Source organism: Cajanus cajan, chromosome 11 (genome assembly GCF_000230855.2).
Source record: "Cajanus cajan strain Asha chromosome 11, NIPB_CcT2T_4, whole genome shotgun sequence".
In the NCBI taxonomy this organism is placed as follows: Eukaryota; Viridiplantae; Streptophyta; class Magnoliopsida; order Fabales; family Fabaceae; genus Cajanus; species Cajanus cajan.
The window spans coordinates 47,325,809-47,344,231 of NC_138527.1; the positions used below are offsets into that span (position 1 = coordinate 47,325,809).

The following is an 18,423-nucleotide window of genomic DNA, read 5'->3' on the forward strand; positions in this document are numbered from 1 at the left end:
AATACTATTGTATTTAATTTTAATATTATTTTATATTATCTAAAATAGGATGATGACACGTATAGGATCATCTTCAGTAGCTATTATAAATATATATTTCCTTTAGCCTATAAGACATCAATAAGAAATATTAATGTTTGTGTTTATCTTTTCTATTGTTTTCTTGTAACCTTTTTATGGTAGATTATAGGAGTAATGATAGTATAAATATTAGTTGACAATAGGTTTCATTTTCTTCGAGCAAAGAGCATAGAGAAATTTATTATTCTAGAGCCACATTTATCCAAAAATATTAACAAAAAAATAATTGAAAAAGCTCTCATGTCATGTAAAAAGACAGGATGTCAATGTAATTTCATGAATTTTGAGGAAGTGTCACCATAATTTACTCTAAAACTTAACAATGACATTGTGCTTGGTTGTGAGGAGAGCAATAGATGAAAAATAGGGTGAAGAGAAATAGGAGAGAGAAATAAGTAAGTAGAAATAGGATGGAAATGAGTTTGTTTACCTCGAGAGAAATAGGTAAAAAATAAAAGAGAAATGATATTATAAAGTTATTTAGTTTGAATGGATAGAGAAGAAAGAAATTATAGTTAAAGAAAAATTATAATCTTACCCTTTCAAGTTACGTATATTTATTATTTTTATTCGATTAAATTCATTTTTTATTTGAATAAACCAAACTTATTTATTTGGTTGTATTAGAATAATATGCATGTTTTGTTATTCAAATACAATCAAATAAATATTTCACTAAAATGTTTCTTATTCAAATAAAGAAGGTAGTTGAATTCGAATAACATATAAATAACATTCAAATAACATGAATTGGAATAACATATAAATTCAAATAAACTTAACTAACTATTCATTATTAATAGTTTTGTTTTAAAATTAAATAAATATATTTAATTTGACTAATAGTGTATTTGAATGTATCCTAAAGTATTCAAATAAAAGTAAAAGTCTTTTGCATATACATTCGAATAACACCCAAAAAAATGTAAGCTCATTTAAATAAAAGCAACACAACTATTTGAATGAGAGAACTTTAACTTTGTTTCATCCACATTTCATATTTGGATGAGAGAAAAGTTTTGACGGGGATAAAAGTGTAACAAAAAATAAGCCCCCCTTTCTCTTTGTTGTTTCCTCTCAAATTTGAGAAAAATTTATAAATGAGGGACTCACGTTTGTCAATTTTTTATCAGACACAACTCGTATTAACTAAAGAATAACAAAGTTTCTATTGCCTTATTCCTCTCTTCATTGTATTTCGTCAGAATTTCATACCTACCAAACACAATGTGAATGAGATCTTGAGTTAAACAAACAATTGAAAATGATGGGTTTGGAGTGACATTTTGGCAAGCTAAAAGGAAAAATGATAATAAATATTTATTTATGACAAGAAACAATTATATAATTACTCACAAAATAATACCATAACTTTTAAATATAATCTTGTTGTATATTTAACTTGGAATTATATTTTTTATTTTATTTTTAATTAAGATTAATTTAATCTAGTGGTCTAGTGACCCAATTCAAAGTAAGAGTAGGCCAAAAAATGATAAATCAATAGAAGTTCCAATTAAGATAGATTGACTCATGTTTATACATTGATCTGACTAAGTCAAGTTGAGTGAAACACCTCATTTTATTAACTCCAACTCTCTAAATAATATGATAAGATATAAAGAAAAATAAATTTCAATGAAATGTTTTTTTTATACGTTTTGAATTTTACCTTTCCATTAAATAAATGATGTCAAACAAATTAAATCCCTTCGAGGAGATTGCTTAACTTGTTTTAACCATTATCTACTACTCATGTTTAATGTTACTTAGCTATAAGTAATGTTACTCGGCTATACTAGTTGACACTTAGCTATAGACATTTAAAAAAAGTATAAATATGATAAAAGATATAATATGATTGAAAAAGAGAGATAAAAATAGATGATGGGTATTGATTAGATGTTTAGAAAAATAGGATGTTTAAAAATCTTTGCTCAAAATCTATTGCTCATCTATTATAACAGCGTTTGATTCCATGCCAGTCGTTATGTATGGTGTATAAATTGGCCCCTTTAGTTGATTCAAGATTTGGTACACGACCGTAGCAACACATTTTCTATTTTTTAAACGTATTTTGCATACTAATGGTTACTGGTAAATAATAAATATATAACTCTGAGGAATTAAATTTGATTAGGCTATTGTTTAATAGTTTGGATTCCTTAGCAATTTTTTGGTGCTCATGCGGCATTTTTATATAACTTTCTGATATTGAAATATAGCTTTGACCAGAAATTCACTATGTTTAGTGGAAGCTATATAAATTTCATTATAGAGAGAATTGTTAGAGGTTGTGTTGCTAGTTCATCATTCTTCTTAGGTGTATAATAGGAGGGAAGCCATCCTTGTCTTGAATCTTGAGTATCTTACTAGTCCAGTTTTTGATAATCTGCTTAAACAAATAAAAAGGTTGCTTTATGCACTGGTTTTCTGCTCCAAAGGTTTTAGTATCGATAATTAATTAGAAAGGAATAACTGAGTGCTACTGTCAAAGAAAGACATCCGATTCATCCTTCACGTTGAAATAGTACTAAACGAATCAAACAGACGCACTAATTACACATGGGTTAATTAGCCCAAACTGAAGAACGATAATTTGCAATGAATGGGTTTTCTTTCAAGAAATGTTGTTTCTTTCTGCTTATCTGCCTTTTGATCATATGCATGGTGGTTGGATTAGCCGCATTTTTTGTGATCCTCATTATTAGACCCCAGAAACCTGTTTTCTCTGTTCGAGAGGCTAAAATAAATTTTTACAATACTGACGATCGTTCTAATGTAACACTGTTAGTTTCATCCGTAATCTCCTTAACCCTCAATGCCGAAAATCATAATAAGTTTGGCATAGGTTTTAGTTCATCCAGGTTTCTTGTTTATCACGAAGGTTTGTATATAGGAACTATTCGAATTCATTGGTTTTTTCAACCTCCTCACAGTGAACATGTCAGTGTACCATCTCGTGTCTTAATTAAGGTTACTTCTGCCTTTTTTTTCTATTTCTTTTTCTTCTTCTTATACTTTTCCCCCAATCTCCGTCTATTTTTTTTAGAGTCAACAATATTATGAGCTACAATACGTATTTTCTACTAAAAGATATATTTTTTTGGACTCAACGGTATTTTGAAGTTATCTAATTCCTATAAGAAATTTTAGTGCTTGATCATCAAAATAGGATGATTAGAAATTGAAATTAAGCTTAACTCAGTCTCACAGAATTATACGGACACAAAAAAGTACCAAAAGTCTTTTTAAGTTTTTTTTTTCCCTTCTTGTTTTTATTGATTTATTTCCACGTGTTAAATTTAGTAGATTACAGTTTAAGTATCCACAGGTATCAACTATATATTATAGACCAGCACATATATGAAGGAGAGTTAAATGTTATTTCGTAATTGTAATTTTGCAGATTGCACAAGATTGTGGTATGAATTTTAGTTTGACAGTGCTTGCTTTCACAGATGAAGTTTTCAGTGGTAAAATCAGTAAGAATGACTTGGTATGTACTATTAATTTGTTGAAAATCCGTTTATTTACTAGTTAGTATGAATGACTGAAAGCCATATATACCTATAAAATTTTGAATCAGGCTTCTGTTGTGAGTAAATCCAGAGGCATCTCTGTGAATTGCGCTTCATCTGTCTACATATAATCCCATTGCCAGGACACTTGGTCAAATCCACCTCAATGTGAATGTGTTAAGTTAAACAACTCTCATCATTAAGCTTTTGCCTTTCGGCTTCCTTGTTTTCATATGGCTGTGAGTCGCATTTAAGTTGAAACTCTATAAGGTTGTTTTTTCTTGTAAAACAACTTTCAAATCTAAAAAGTGGCTCATCCATTTCTTTTGACTACTAAGCTTGCTTTAATTCAAAATCAAGGCTTTTAAACTCGAAAGATAATCTGCACTGCTCAAGCTTTGTTTGCACAATTCGTTCCTGTGTCAGTTGGCTTTCTGGCTCACTGTATAGTGCCATATGGGTGCTTGCACTTCCCGGCTACAGTCAGGACCCAAAAAGGAGACATAAATACTTTTGAGCCAAATTAATTTAGTGAATAGAAAGGTTGAATACTCGGAAGAAACAAACGCTTGTCAATTACTCAATTCAAGAAAAGAGGTCCATCTTAATATCAATTAATCAGTATATCACTTAATTAACTGACATCTAAATATGACAGCTAAATTAAATAATAGAAAAGTAGATAAGTTGTGATTCATAAATGTCTAAGGAATCATGAGGCTGCCGCCTTGATATATGAGTCTTGTGATGGACAGCGACTAACAATAACAAGATGTGTTTATGTAGCAAATGCTCTGTCTTAGCTAAAGGCTAAAGCTGGTATTCTCATCATATATATATTCCTCCGCCTTTTTTCTCCCTGCCACCATTACCAGTACTGCATTGTCGTTACCAACTATGGTTCGTCCAGTTGATATGAAACCAACTCATATACTAAAAGGATTTAAGGAATTAGGTTTCTATTTTGCTGAGGACTTTATAATTAGTAGATAATTTATAAATACCTCTATCAACTTTTATATAGTCTGGAGGTCCTTACTCATCCTGGTGAACTCCTTGTACCTCACCTAAACTTTTGTTAATAATAATAAAAAGTACTGGGTTGTCTTTACTTCTGCCTTTGTTCGGCCGTTTCGACGGTTTCAACGCACACCCTATATGAATTGGTCATCATTCATCAACTCCTTTTTATATATATATAAAAAAAAAATTAATTGTCACCTTTTTTATAGCAAAAGATAGTTGCCACTTGCAGAGGAATTTAAAATGTACATACATTTTTACTCTTTATAATTAAGTCGCATATATTTATTCTCAATTTGATCCTTAATAATTCTTCACAATAATTCTATACTAATAATCTTATTAAATCTGTAATAATTTTAAACGCAAATACATACTAAGAATTAAATACCATCTACACCTAAATTAAAAATCAAATTAAAAACTAACATCATTGAAGGAGAAATATGGTCCCTAACAAATGAAAAAAGGTGGGGTGGAGAAGTAATGCCGTCGCGTAAAGTCAATGTTATTACTGAATTTTAGAATTTGGTGTTTATTAAATTTTAAATACATTAAACTACGTTTTTCATGTGTAATATCATTGCTAGAGATATGCTTGATAATTGTTGTTTTAAGATTTAAGCTCCTGCTTTTTATTATATGTATGAGATAAATTATTTTGATCGAAATAATATAATCGATATAGTTAATGTTGTAATTAATTAAAGTGAATTTTTCATCTTAGTCGATTCACGTTTAATTAATTAAATTTATTTTTGTTTAAATTGTTTCATTTTTTATAAGCATCTCAATTATTATTATTATTATTTTAACTAGATTAGGAAAGTTATTTTTCCTAAACTTAGTTTTCAGTCATCATAGGCTTGACCTCGTCCTAGTTCAACTATGTTAATATGCAATTTTGTGAACTTGTGGGAAGTCTTAAGGAAGTCAAAGAAAATTCAACAATACATTTCTAATGTTTAAATTATTTACATAATGCAGGAAATTTTGGTTTTCATCCGGCATGAAGTCACGGTTGCCTTTATAAACACAAGTTTGGTTACAATTAAATTGAAGTGAACCGCAGATGGGAAGTCCAAAATTTAGTTTCTGTTTCCTGGTCCTTTTTGCATGCTATGGCATACTAATTCCAACTTGCTGCCTTGGTGATACATGCCAGCCAAATGATCACGCTGCATTATTTGTATTTGGAGATTCAATATTTGATGTTGGAAACAATAATTACATCAACACTACGGCTGATAATCAGGCCAATTTTTCTCCATATGGGGAAACCTTCTTCAAGTATCCAAATGGTAGATTTTCTGATGGTCGCGTCATTCCAGATTTCATAGGTATGTAAGAATTTTAGTTTTAGGAGCATACTTAGTTAACATATCTGCATGCAATACCTTAGTGCTTCTAAACCTATAATAATGTGAGGACTTTATTAATTGCAGCCGAGTATGCCAAGTTGCCTCTAATCCAACCATATCTGTTTCCTGGTTATCAACGATACGTTGATGGAGTCAATTTTGCATCAGCAGGAGCTGGGGCTTTGGTTGAAACCCATCAAGGACTGGTCTGTTTTATGCTCTTTTTTTCTTAAACTAATTAAGGATGAATAAGTGCTGTACTCTTTTTGACTTAGTCGTTAGCTTTAATTATATCCAACCTTAGAAGTGTATGGTATCCATTCTGATTTCTGATATTTAATTTCAGGTGATAGATCTGAAAACTCAACTAAGTTATTTTGAGAAAGTGAGCGAGGTATTGAGACAGGAACTAGGAGATGCAGAAACCACAACTCTGCTGGCCAAAGCTGTTTACTTGATTAACATCGGAAGCAATGATTATGAAATCGCTCTGTTACAAAATTCGAGTGACTTTACTCCAAACGCTGCTGAAAAATATGTAAACATGGTAGTAGGTAATATTACAACTGTGATCAAGGTACTTGCTTCTGCATTCAACCATTAAAGTACAACGACTTACTATAATCAATCTTCTACCATTTTAACTGCATTTTTTTTTATCTAATCTGAAACATTAGGGAATACACAGGACAGGAGGGAGGAAATTTGGGGTTCTTAACCAGCCAGCCATGGGTTGTGTTCCATTCGTAAAGGCACTAGTAAATGCATCTAATGGTTCATGCGTAGAAGAAGCTTCAGCACTAGCCAAACTACATAACAGTGTGCTTTCTGTGGAACTTGACAAGTTAAACAAAGAACTAAAAGGATTTAAATATTCATACGTCGATTTTTTTAGTTTTTCTTTTGATGTTATAAACAACCCTTCAAAATATGGTAGGTAACTGCATATTTAAAGTAAGTGAAAAATGAATCTCATATATATGTTTGTGTTCTGATTTTGGATTTGTTGTAAATTAAGGGTTTAAAGAAGGCGGTGTGGCATGCTGTGGCAGCGGGCCTAACAGGGAAATTTTCAGTTGTGGAGGAAAAGGAGCAGTGAAAGATTACGAGTTATGTGAGAATTCAAGCGAATATGTCTTCTTTGACTCGGTTCATCCCACCGAAAGGCTTGATCAGATTATTTCCCAGCTTATGTGGAGTGGAAACCTTGCAGGCCCATACAATCTTAAAACACTATTTGAAGAATAATCTAACCATGTTAAGATAAATAAAAACAGACACTGTCATTTGTAATAAAAGACAAAATACATGTAACTATCACGATCGTTTATCATTGTAAAGAAAAAAAAAAGCTAAATAGATGTAATCCACAGTTATAATTGTGACATCTTCATGGATATTAAGGAAACAATACATTTATAACTGTGTCATTATTATTCCTCTCTTTCCTTTTCTCATCAATATAGGTGTTATGAGTTTAGTTGTTTGAAGATTATTTTGTGTTGAAATCAAAGTTGATTAAGTTTAAGAGATAGTGTCTAGAGTGAAACGAGATCTTTCTTTTAACTTCATAGGAGAGTTTTGATCCTTCTTTGGAGCATTATTTGTTGGAATTGAGTTGGGATTCAAGGCTTGAGAGTTTAGAATCAAAAAATTATAATTGTCGTACGATAGGAGCTCGATAGTTCACGTTCATCAGTGTAGTATAGTGGTGAGTATTCTCGCCTGTCATGTGGGTGACCCCTCGGCAATGATGCCAAGAACTTGATGAGGTTTTGAGACAAGCGCACCAAGTCATGTAGTATATGAAAAGAGTACGAGTTGTCAAACCTCAAAAACTTGAAAGATACCTATAATTTTGGATATTCTAGTGTTAGGCAACTGGCATTAAAAGAGAGAATAGAAGGATAGAAGAGAGAAATAAACAATACTAAGAGTATTTGTTTTTTGGTGTGTCTTAAACCTTACAAGGTGCCTCTATATATATAGCATAAGGAAGAGGCAAGCATTACAAACTAAGTGATGTGGGACTTAATAAGTAAGTTAAACTAAACAATGTGGGACTACTTCAATTTTAGAACTTAGACTACACACTTAACAATTCTCCCACTTGGAGTCTGAGTTCTAGTTAGCTTCCTTGTAAGCATCGAGTTCATATGCTCCTTCGCCTAGTGCAGCTTTCTTTATCTTCAATTATCCCTGAAGACCAGCTGAGGTAATGCAGAGCCTCAGTTTGTCAGTTGTAACAGTCTTAGTTAGCATATCTGCTGGATTTTCTGATCCTGAAATCTTCAGCAGAGATAATTCTTCATCATTTATCAATTCTCTAATGAAATGATATCTTAATTGAATGTGCTTGCATCTAGAATGGAAGACAGGATTCTTCGCAAGACATATAGCACTCTGACTGTCACTGAACAATGGAGCGTTCTTTTGTTCTTTCCCTAATTCACTGAGAAAGTTCTTTAGCCAGATCATCTCCTTGGCTGCTTCTGAGATAGCTATGTACTCAGCTTCGGTAGTTGAGAGAGCAACTCTATTCTGAAGCTTAGACTTCCAACTCACTGCAGTTCTCCCCAAGGTGAAAATGTAACTAGTGGTGCTTTTTCTAGTGTCCAAATCTCCTCCCAAATCTGCATCAGAGAACCCTTGTAAAGTGAAATTACCTCTTTTGAAGAGCAAATTTATTCCTGAAGTACCCTTCAGATATCTTAATATCCACTTTACACCTTCCCAATGCTTCTTCCCGGGATTCGATAGGAATCGACTGACAACTCCAACAGCATGTGCTATGTCAGGTCTGGTGCACACCATGGCATACATTAAGCTCCCAACTGCTGATGCATATGATACTCTTGACATGTGGTCCTTTTCTTCAACTGTCTCTGGAGATTGCTTCTTTGAGAGCTTCATGTGAGTTCCCAAAGGGGTGTTCCTGATTTTGGCATCTCCAACATTAAATCTGTCAAGAAGCTTTTCTATGTATTTCTCTTGAGACAACTTCAAGACTCCTTCTAGTCTGTTTCTAGAAATCCTCATGCCAAGAATTTGTTTAGCTGGACCAAGATCCTTCATCTCGAAGTGGTCTGTCAATTGCTGCTTTAGCCTGTTAATTTCTATCATATTTGGCCCTGCAATTAGCATGTCATCAACATATAGAGCAAGGATAATATAACTGTTAACATATTTCTTAACATAACAGCAATGATCCATGTCACATCTGCTAAATCCTGAGTTTTGCATAAACTCATTAAATTTTTTGTACCACTGCCTTGGTGCTTGTTTCAAGCCATACAAGCTTTTATGAAGCTTGCATACAAGATTTTCCTTGCCTGAAACTTTAAAACCTTCTGGCTGAGTCATATAAATATCTTCATCTAAATCTCCATGCAAGAATGCAGTTTTAACATCTAACTGCTCCAAATGAAGATTCTCTGCAGCAACAATGCTCAGTATGACTCTGATGGTAGTCATTTTTACAACTGGAGAGAAAATTTCTGTGAAGTCAATTCCTGGTTTCTGCTGAAATCCTTTGACCACAAGTCTCGCCTTGTATCTTTTTCTGCCATCAGATTCTTCCTTCAGCCTGTAAACCCACTTGTTTTGTAGAGCCATCTTTCCTTCTGGCAATTCAGTTAACGACCAAGTACCATTCTTTTGAAGAGATGTCATCTCATCCTTCATTGCTAACTCCCACTTGACAGAATCATTCCCCTGTATAGCCTCATCGAAGTATTCTGGCTCACCAGCATCAGTCAACAATAAATAGTGCAATGAAGGAGAATACCTTTCTGGTGCAACTGAAACTCTGCAGGATCTTCTCAAAGGAGGAGATGCTGGTTCTGATTCAACCTCTATATTTGTACTCTGGCTTCTGTTGGTTATGTCGCTTTCTGAAATTTCTTCAAGTTCTACTTTCTCAGAAGGCTCTGGCAACTTGTCTGTATCAATAGATTCTGCAGAAAATCTATCCTTATAAAATAGATTCTCATTAAAAGTGACATTCCTGCTTCTGATGATTTTCTTGTTTTGGTCATCCCAAAATCTGTAGCCATACATGTCAGAACCATAACCAATAAAATAACACTTTTTGGCCTTGGGATCCAATTTGTCTCTACTATCAGAGTCTATCAAAACATATGACACGCAGCCAAATACTCTTAAATGTGAAAGATTTACCTCCTTCCCAGACCATACCTCTTCAGGCAATTGATAACCCAAAGGAACTGATGGTCCTCTATTTATGAGATATGCTGCTGTGTTGATTGCATCTGCCCAAAACACCTTAGGCAAGCCCGATTGGATCCGCATGCACCTAGCCCTCTCGTTCAATGTTCTATTCATTCTTTCTGCAACACCGTTTTGTTCTGGTGTTCCTGGTATTGTCTTGATCATTCTGATCCCATGTTCTGAACAGAAGTTCTTGAATTCGTGGCTATTATACTCTCCACCATTGTCAGATTTCAGACTTTTCAACTTTAAACCTGTCTGATTTTCAACTTCTGTTTTCCATCTTTTAAACACAGAAAACACGTCAGATTTATTTTTGAGAAAATAAACTCATACCTTTCTCGTAGCATCATCGATAAAGGTGACATAATAGCATGAGCCTCCAAGAGATTTCACTGGAGCTGGCCCCCAAACATCTGTATGCACCAATTCAAGCCTTTCTGTTTTCAGTGTCTTTCCTTGCCTTGAGAAACTAATTTTTCTCTGTTTTCCCAAGATACAGTGTTCACAAGTGCCGACATCTACGTGCTTTAGTTTTGATAACTTACCCTTTGTCGCCATTAGCTTCATTCCTTTCTCACTCATGTGCCCAAGTCTTTGGTGCCACAAGAATGAATTATTGGCAGCCTCAGTAACTGCTATCATGTTCTCATCTGCAACCATGTAAAGTGACCCTCGCTTCTTTCCACGAGCGACAATGAGATTGCCTTTCTTGACTTTCCATGCTCCATCTCCAAAAGTGGTTTCGTGCCCTTCATCATCCAGCTGCCCTACAGATATTAAATTTCTTTTTAAGGCAGGGATATGTCTGACATTTTTCAGTGTCCAATGGCTCCCACTTGAGGTCCTGATGGCAATATCTCCTTTTCCAACAATATTCAGAGGTTTGCCATCTGCAAGGTAAACCTTTCCAAACCTTCCAGAAACATAGTTAGTCAACAATTCATTAGAAGGAGTGGTGTGGAATGACGCACCTGAGTCCATAATCCATGACTCAATAGGACTATCTAGGCTGCAGATTAATGCATCGTCTATCTCGTCAGTTGCTGCATTTGCTGATTCATCATCGTCACGTTTCTTGTGATTCTTGTTTTTCTTCGGAGCTTTGCATTGATTGGTAAAGTGACCTCTCTTGTCACAATTCCAACAAACAATGTCATTCCGGAATTTTGGTTGACCTTTAGCTCTTGACTTTGATCTTCCTCGGCTGTTGTAACCTTTTTGAGTGGTTCTTCCTCTACTTTCAGTATTTAATGCTGAACTGGAAGTAGAACTGGAAGGTTCCTCGGAATCTCTCCTGCGAACATCTTCGCTCAAGATCAGGTCGCGAATGTCGTTGAGCTTCAACTTGTTATCCCTTGCAGAACTGCTGACTGCAGTAACAGTTGCAGCCCAACTTTCCGGTAATGATGACAATAGTATCAATGCCTTCACCTCATCTTCAAATTTGATTTGTACTGACTCTAACATAGCAAGAATAGTGTTAAAATCATTAATATGATTAATCACAAGGTTACCTTCTCCCATCTTAAGGTTGAACAACCGACGCATTATGTGTACTTTGTTGGCTGCAGATGGTTTCTCATACATGTCTAATAGTGTCTTCATCAGACTTGCAGTTGTCTTTTCATTGACGATGTTGAACGCGACATTCTTGGCCAATGTCAGCCTGATCACGCCAAGAGCCTGTCGATCTAGCAAGTTCCACTCTTCCTGTTTCATATCGTCTGGCTTCTCCCCTATTAAGGGTTGATATAACTTCTTTTGATACAGATAATCCTCTATCTGCATCTTCCAGAAGCCGAAGTCTTTACCATCAAACTTCTCTATCTTCACCTTCCCTTCTTCTAATGCCATTGCTCTGCTGCTGAGAAAAGCTCTTGCTCTCTAAACTGAGACTCTCTCTTCTTAAACTGAGGAATTCTGAGAAAAGCTCTCACTCTCTAAACTGAAGATTATTCTTTTCTGTTGTGGAAGATCAGATAAAACTGCAACCACAGAGCATACTAAGAATACTCTCCTCTCACTCTCTAAACTGAAGATTATTCTTTTCTGTTGTGGAAGATCAGATAAAACTGCAACCACAGAGCATACTAAGAATACTCTCCCGAACCTAGAGCTCTGATACCAGTTGTTAGGCAACTGGCATTAAAAGAGAGAATAGAAGGATAGAAGAGAGAAATAAACAATACTAAGAGTATTTGTTTTTTGGTGTGTCTTAAACCTTACAAGGTGCCTCTATATATATAGCATAAGGAAGAGGCAAGCATTACAAACTAAGTGATGTGGGACTTAATAAGTAAGTTAAACTAAACAATGTGGGACTACTTCAATTTTAGAACTTAGACTACACACTTAACATCTAGTAAAAACTTGAAATAAAAAGATTAAGAGATTCTAGGACATCTATATATAATTTCGATTAGCTAATATTATTGAGTTCAATAAATTCATTCTAAATCAATTTCTTGTATTTAAAAATTTTAAGAAGTCTAACTCAATAAATGATTCGTCTATTTATCAAATTAGAAACTTTGCATTAAGTTTAAGAACTTATTCAACTAACAATTCTAAATCTATTCCTAGTTTTATAAATACTAATAATAATAGCTATGCAATATAGTCTTTTGAATATATTTTTTTATACATTAGAAAAATTTATTAAAAATAATATTTTTATGAATTTCATCTATTATTTAGCGAGTTTTCTTCGTGATTTTATATTTATTTAATAAATGTTAATCAATAATAATAAATAGTGTTTCGGAAAAAATGTGCAAGATAATATATTATTACAACACTCCTCAATTTTAAATTAATTAACATAAAATGATTATATTCTCCATCTTTTAAGATAAAAACAATTAAAAAAATCAAACAACACTATGTTCTTAATTTTTTTTTCTCTCATAATTTAAGATTTGATAACCCGTTTTGCAAACTAGTGAAAAACAATGTTCTTATGTGCAAGCAAAATCAATTTTTTGACATTTTGTTTTGATTGCTATATCAATTTAAATTAAGATTAAATTTAATTAAAATAGCAGTTATGGAAAAAATAATAAATAAAAAATAAATATTATTGTGAAAAAAGAGAAAATAATACATAATTATTCGTTATATTAATTTATATTAAAATTTTAATGTGTGTTACGATTAATATCGAGTAATTTGAAATTGTATTAAATTAATATATATATATTAATAATTATATTAATGTGAAATTAAGAGATTATTTTTCATTAAAATATTAGTTATAGAAAATAATTAAAAGTATGTATATTACTAATTACTTTTGTGTGGCGTAACAACCATATTTTTTTATTAAATTAAAAATCAATTTAAAATAAATCTAATAAAAATAATTTCTTTTATTTGAAAGTTGTGAATCCTAAATAATAATATGAAACCCTAATAGTGTGTTTGGATGAGAAATTTTACAAATTTAAGGAATTTTAAATTCTTGGCATTTGAATTACTTTGATTTCAATTTCTATCATTCTTAAAATATTTTGTTTGGATGAGTCAATTCAAATTTCTTAAATTTTAAATTGTTAGGTTGAATATGATAATTTGATTCCATCATAGTAAAATTGATTTAAAAATATATTTATATGTTGATATTTTTAAATTAAATTTTATAAAAATAAATATTAATCCATTTTTAAATATTTAATAATTTTAAAAATTAATATTAGATAATATTTAATAATTTTAAAAATTAATATAAGATAATATTTAATAATTTTAAAAATATTTTTAAATATCTAATAATTAAAAGAATGAAGAGATAAGATAAAATATATAGGTGAAATAAGAAAAACAAATATGAGGAATTTCAAATTCTCCCATTTTTTGGAGAATTTGAAATTCTACTATTTTAAGAAATTTTACAAATGCTTGGATTTCAAATTCTTTGTAAATTCCTCGTCCAAACAAAGTATTTCACTTCAAGGAATTTAAAATTCTTCAAATAAATGAATTACCCTATATAAATTCCTCATCCAAACACACCATAAAGGAAATCTGAAACAAAATCTCAAAAGCTGATGAAAATAAATTTGAAACTCACTGAGAATCCTTTTCCTAATTCGAAAATCAAACTCAAAGTCACGAAACTTGCACTTAAGAACCTTCTGCTCATTGTGTTCTTAACATCTGCTTGCACAATCGTTCATAAATTTTGGGGGTTTGCTCAGCCTTCGTTGATTCCATTTTTGTATGATTATTCGGTTTATCTCATAAAGAATTTCTCAATGCTTTATCCTAAGGTAACGACGCGATTCCATTTTTGTATGATTATTCGGATTATCTCATAAAGAATCTCTCAATGTTTTATCCCATGGTAATGACACAATTCCATTTTTATATGATTATTCAGATTATCTCAGTATAATTTGCTGAACTTCTACGTCAACCCTTCTTGCAGGTAAACCAATATTCTCATGGTGATTATATATGAACTTGTTCTTAGCCTTACACAGTGTTCATTTTTATATAATTCAAATTTATAATAAATGAATATTTTCAATATATAAATTATATTATAATTAAAATTTATAATAAATAAATATCTTTGAATATATTAATTATATTTTGAATTTACGATAAACAATTTAAGTTGCAAAATAAAGTTATTTTTAACTATTAGAGATGGAGATAGAAAAGTGTAGATTGGAAAGGACAGGTAGATTCACCTTAAAAAAAACGAGAAAAAATGGATAGGTGGTTAAGAAAATCTATATAGATAAAAATAATAAAAGGAAAAGGTGAAAAAAATGCAGTTTTGGCAATTTAAAACCACTGGGAAATGTGAAGCAAAGCAAACAACCATACATTTTTTAGCGGTGAAAAATCGCCAGAAAATGTGAAACAAGTCAAATGAGTCGATTTTTATGCATTTTGTGGCGACTTTAAACTTTCACAAAGTGATTGATTTTCCGACAAACCAACATCTAGACAATATACGTCACAAATCGTTTGCGTGATTTTTAACCCTAAAAAATACGAGAATAACTACTATAAATCACACATTTTTTTTAGTGTTAAAATATAATATATACATTTATTTACAAAACATGTGTCAACATCTAATAGTTGAACAAGGACGAGACATCGAGCCAATAAAGACTTAAAATTTAAGTTTAGGGTAAATAGTTTTCCTAATACAACTAGTAACTTTTTTAATTGAAATGCACATACGAAAAATGAAACAGTTAAAGCAAAAAAATATATATTTATAGAAGTAACGTCAATTTGCCGAAAATTAATTATATCAGTTAGTATATTATTTCAAAATAATTTATCTCATGAGCATATAATAAAAACCAGATGTTTAAATATTTTTAGTCAACGAATCAGATAAAATCGACGGAGAATAGTAGTGTAAAACTTAATAGCTTTTCTAACTCCTTATTCAATAAAATATCTTTTTAGTCAAATAAAACCATAGTGAAAGAAAAAAACCTACCCCAATATATTAACTCTCTCAATTTTTTGATTATACTTATGTTTGTACTATTAAAAATCACAATTGTAATCGGATTCTCAGGTAAATGTGAGTTGGATATGCCTTAACTCTTTTAAAGTAAAAAAAAATTAAAAAAAAAAACAAAAACAAAAAGGAGTGATGCTATAAGAGAATAGAGAAAAAAATTTGTGAAACATTCATGTTTTGACAAGGAGATGAAAAAAATCTTGTAGGAATTTCAGTAATTCATTGAATTTCAAACACAATGAAGAGATAATGTGTCATGATATAAGACAATGGAGGAGAAATCATCGCACATAGACAATAGAAGAGTGGTCGTCGAGATGGGGAGGAGGTGAGGGATGACAAAAGCAACAGAGTGACCATCGTGCATAGGAAACGAAGGTGCGACCATCATTGTTTTCACTTCAAGAGAAGCTGTGATGAAGATTTGTAGGATTTAGGGTGGGGAGGAACAACAATGCAACGAAGGCATACCGTGTGTAGACAACAAAGGAGCGGCTATCGCAATTTTATTTCAACAGAGAAGTCAAATCTGATGAAGATTTGAAGAATTTGGGGGGTAAGTGTAGAAGGGATGGATAGGTGGTGATAGGATGAAGTGCGACTGTCACAAGTAGAGGAGTTATGGATCTGCTTAACTGGAAACATAGGATTTGTGACAATAAAAATATATATTAGAATAAAAGAATATATTATAGAATGACACAAAAATATTATAGAATGATAAATAAGCATTTTTATTGACATAATATTTTAAAATTATTTTAAATTGATGTATTAACTTAATATAGAATAGTTTGACTTTTATATTATAAATATATATGTAAATATAAAATTTGAACACTTCATTGGTATTCTTGAGCCTTAAGGAAGTAACGCAGGCAGAAAGTTCCAGAATACATATTTAATATTTAAATTATTCATATAATGCATGAAGTTTAGTTTTCATTCTGGATGAAATCAAAGTGATCTTTATCAACACAAGTTGCTAAATGTATTGAGATCTAGATCAATAGAAAATTGAAGTGAAACTGAGATGGCAAATCCAAAATTCAGTTTCTGTTTCCTATTTGTTGTTGTAAGCTATAGCATACTGATTCCAAATTGCTGCCTTGGCGTTATATGCTCGCCAAAACAACACGCTGCTTTATTTGTATTTGGAGATTCCTTATTTGATGTTGGAAACAATAATTACATCAATACTACTGCTGATAATCAGGCCAATTACTCTCCATATGGGGAAACCTTCTTCAAGTATCCAAGTGGTAGATTTTCTGATGGTCGCGTCATTCCAGATTTCATAGGTATGTAAGAATTTTAGTTTTAAGGAACTTACTTAGTTAACATATCTGCATGCAATACCTTAGTGCTTCTAAACCTATAATAATGTGAGGACTTTATTAATTGCAGCCGAGTATGCCAAGTTGCCTCTAATCCAACCATATCTGTTTCCTGGTAATCAACGATACGTTGATGGAGTCAATTTTGCATCAGCAGGAGCTGGGGCTTTGGTTGAAACCCATCAAGGACTGGTCTGTTTTATGCTCTTTTTTTCTTAAACTAATTAAGGATGAATAAGTGCTGTACTCTTTTTGACTTAGTCGTTAGCTTTAATTATATCCAACCTTAGAAGTGTATGGTATCCATTCTGATTTCTGATATTTAATTTCAGGTGATAGATCTGAAAACTCAACTAAGTTATTTTGAGAAAGTGAGCGAGGTATTGAGGCAGGAACTAGGAGATGCAGAAACCACAACTCTGCTGGCCAAAGCTGTTTACTTGATTAACATCGGAAGCAATGATTATGAAATCATTCTATCAGGAAATACGAGTACATACACTGCTGAGAAATTTGTAGACACAGTAGTAGGTAATATTACGACTGTGATCAAGGTATGCACAAGTTACTTCTGCACTAACCATCAAAGTTCAACTTGATATAATCAATCTTCTACAATTCTAATTGTTTATCTAATCTGAAATGTTAGGGGATACACAAGACAGGAGGGAGGAAATTTGGAGTTCTTAACCAGCCTGCTGTGGGTTGTATTCCACTGATCAAGGCACTAGTAAATGGATCTAAAGATGTTTGCGTGGAAGAAGCTTCAGCACTAGCAAAACTACATAACAGTGTGCTTTCTGTGGAACTTGACAAGTTAAACAAAGAACTAAAAGGATTTAAATATTCATATGTGGATTATTTTAATTTATCTTTTGATGTTATAAACAATCCTTTAAAATATGGTAGGTAACTGTACATTTATTGTAAGAGAAAATTTAATCTGCTGATATGTATCTGTTTTGATTTTTTGCCTTACTCTGTTGTAAAGGGTTTAAAGAAGGCGATGTAGCATGTTGTGGCAGCGGGTCTTACAGGGGATATTACAGTTGCGGAGGAAAAAGGGTTGTGAAAGATTACGAGTTATGCGAGAATCCTAGCGAATATGTCTTCTTTGACTCTGTTCATCCCACTGAAAGGGTTCATCAGATTGTTTCCCAGCTAATATGGAGCGGAAATCAAAGTATTACAGGCCCATATAATCTTAAAACATTATTTGAAGAATAATGCAAAATAAATGTAATAGGCTATCATAATTGATAAGATTATTTTATGATATTTGTCTGAGAGAATATTTTTATGAAAACTATTTTATATGGGTTATTATATAAACATACTCCACAATAATGAGATATTGTTCGTTTTAGGTTTTA

At 32.1% G+C, this 18,423-nt stretch overlaps 2 protein-coding genes across 2 annotated transcripts; both read left to right on the plus strand.

Moving 5' to 3' along the window:
* Positions 1-5,569: 5,569 nt before the first annotated feature.
* On the plus strand, positions 5,570-7,897 carry LOC109798091 (GDSL esterase/lipase 1). Its single transcript, XM_083066449.1, has 5 exons — positions 5,570-5,965; positions 6,071-6,192; positions 6,333-6,563; positions 6,664-6,919; positions 7,005-7,897. Exons 1-5 carry the CDS (start codon positions 5,698-5,700, stop codon positions 7,232-7,234), a joined length of 1,107 nt encoding a protein of 368 aa, XP_082922575.1. The 5' UTR covers positions 5,570-5,697; the 3' UTR covers positions 7,235-7,897.
* An 8,687-nt stretch (positions 7,898-16,584) lies between these two features.
* LOC109798118 (GDSL esterase/lipase 5) lies at positions 16,585-18,423 on the plus strand. Its single transcript, XM_020358335.3, has 5 exons — positions 16,585-17,014; positions 17,121-17,242; positions 17,383-17,604; positions 17,700-17,955; positions 18,042-18,423. Exons 1-5 carry the CDS (start codon positions 16,747-16,749, stop codon positions 18,275-18,277), a joined length of 1,104 nt encoding a protein of 367 aa, XP_020213924.1. The 5' UTR covers positions 16,585-16,746; the 3' UTR covers positions 18,278-18,423.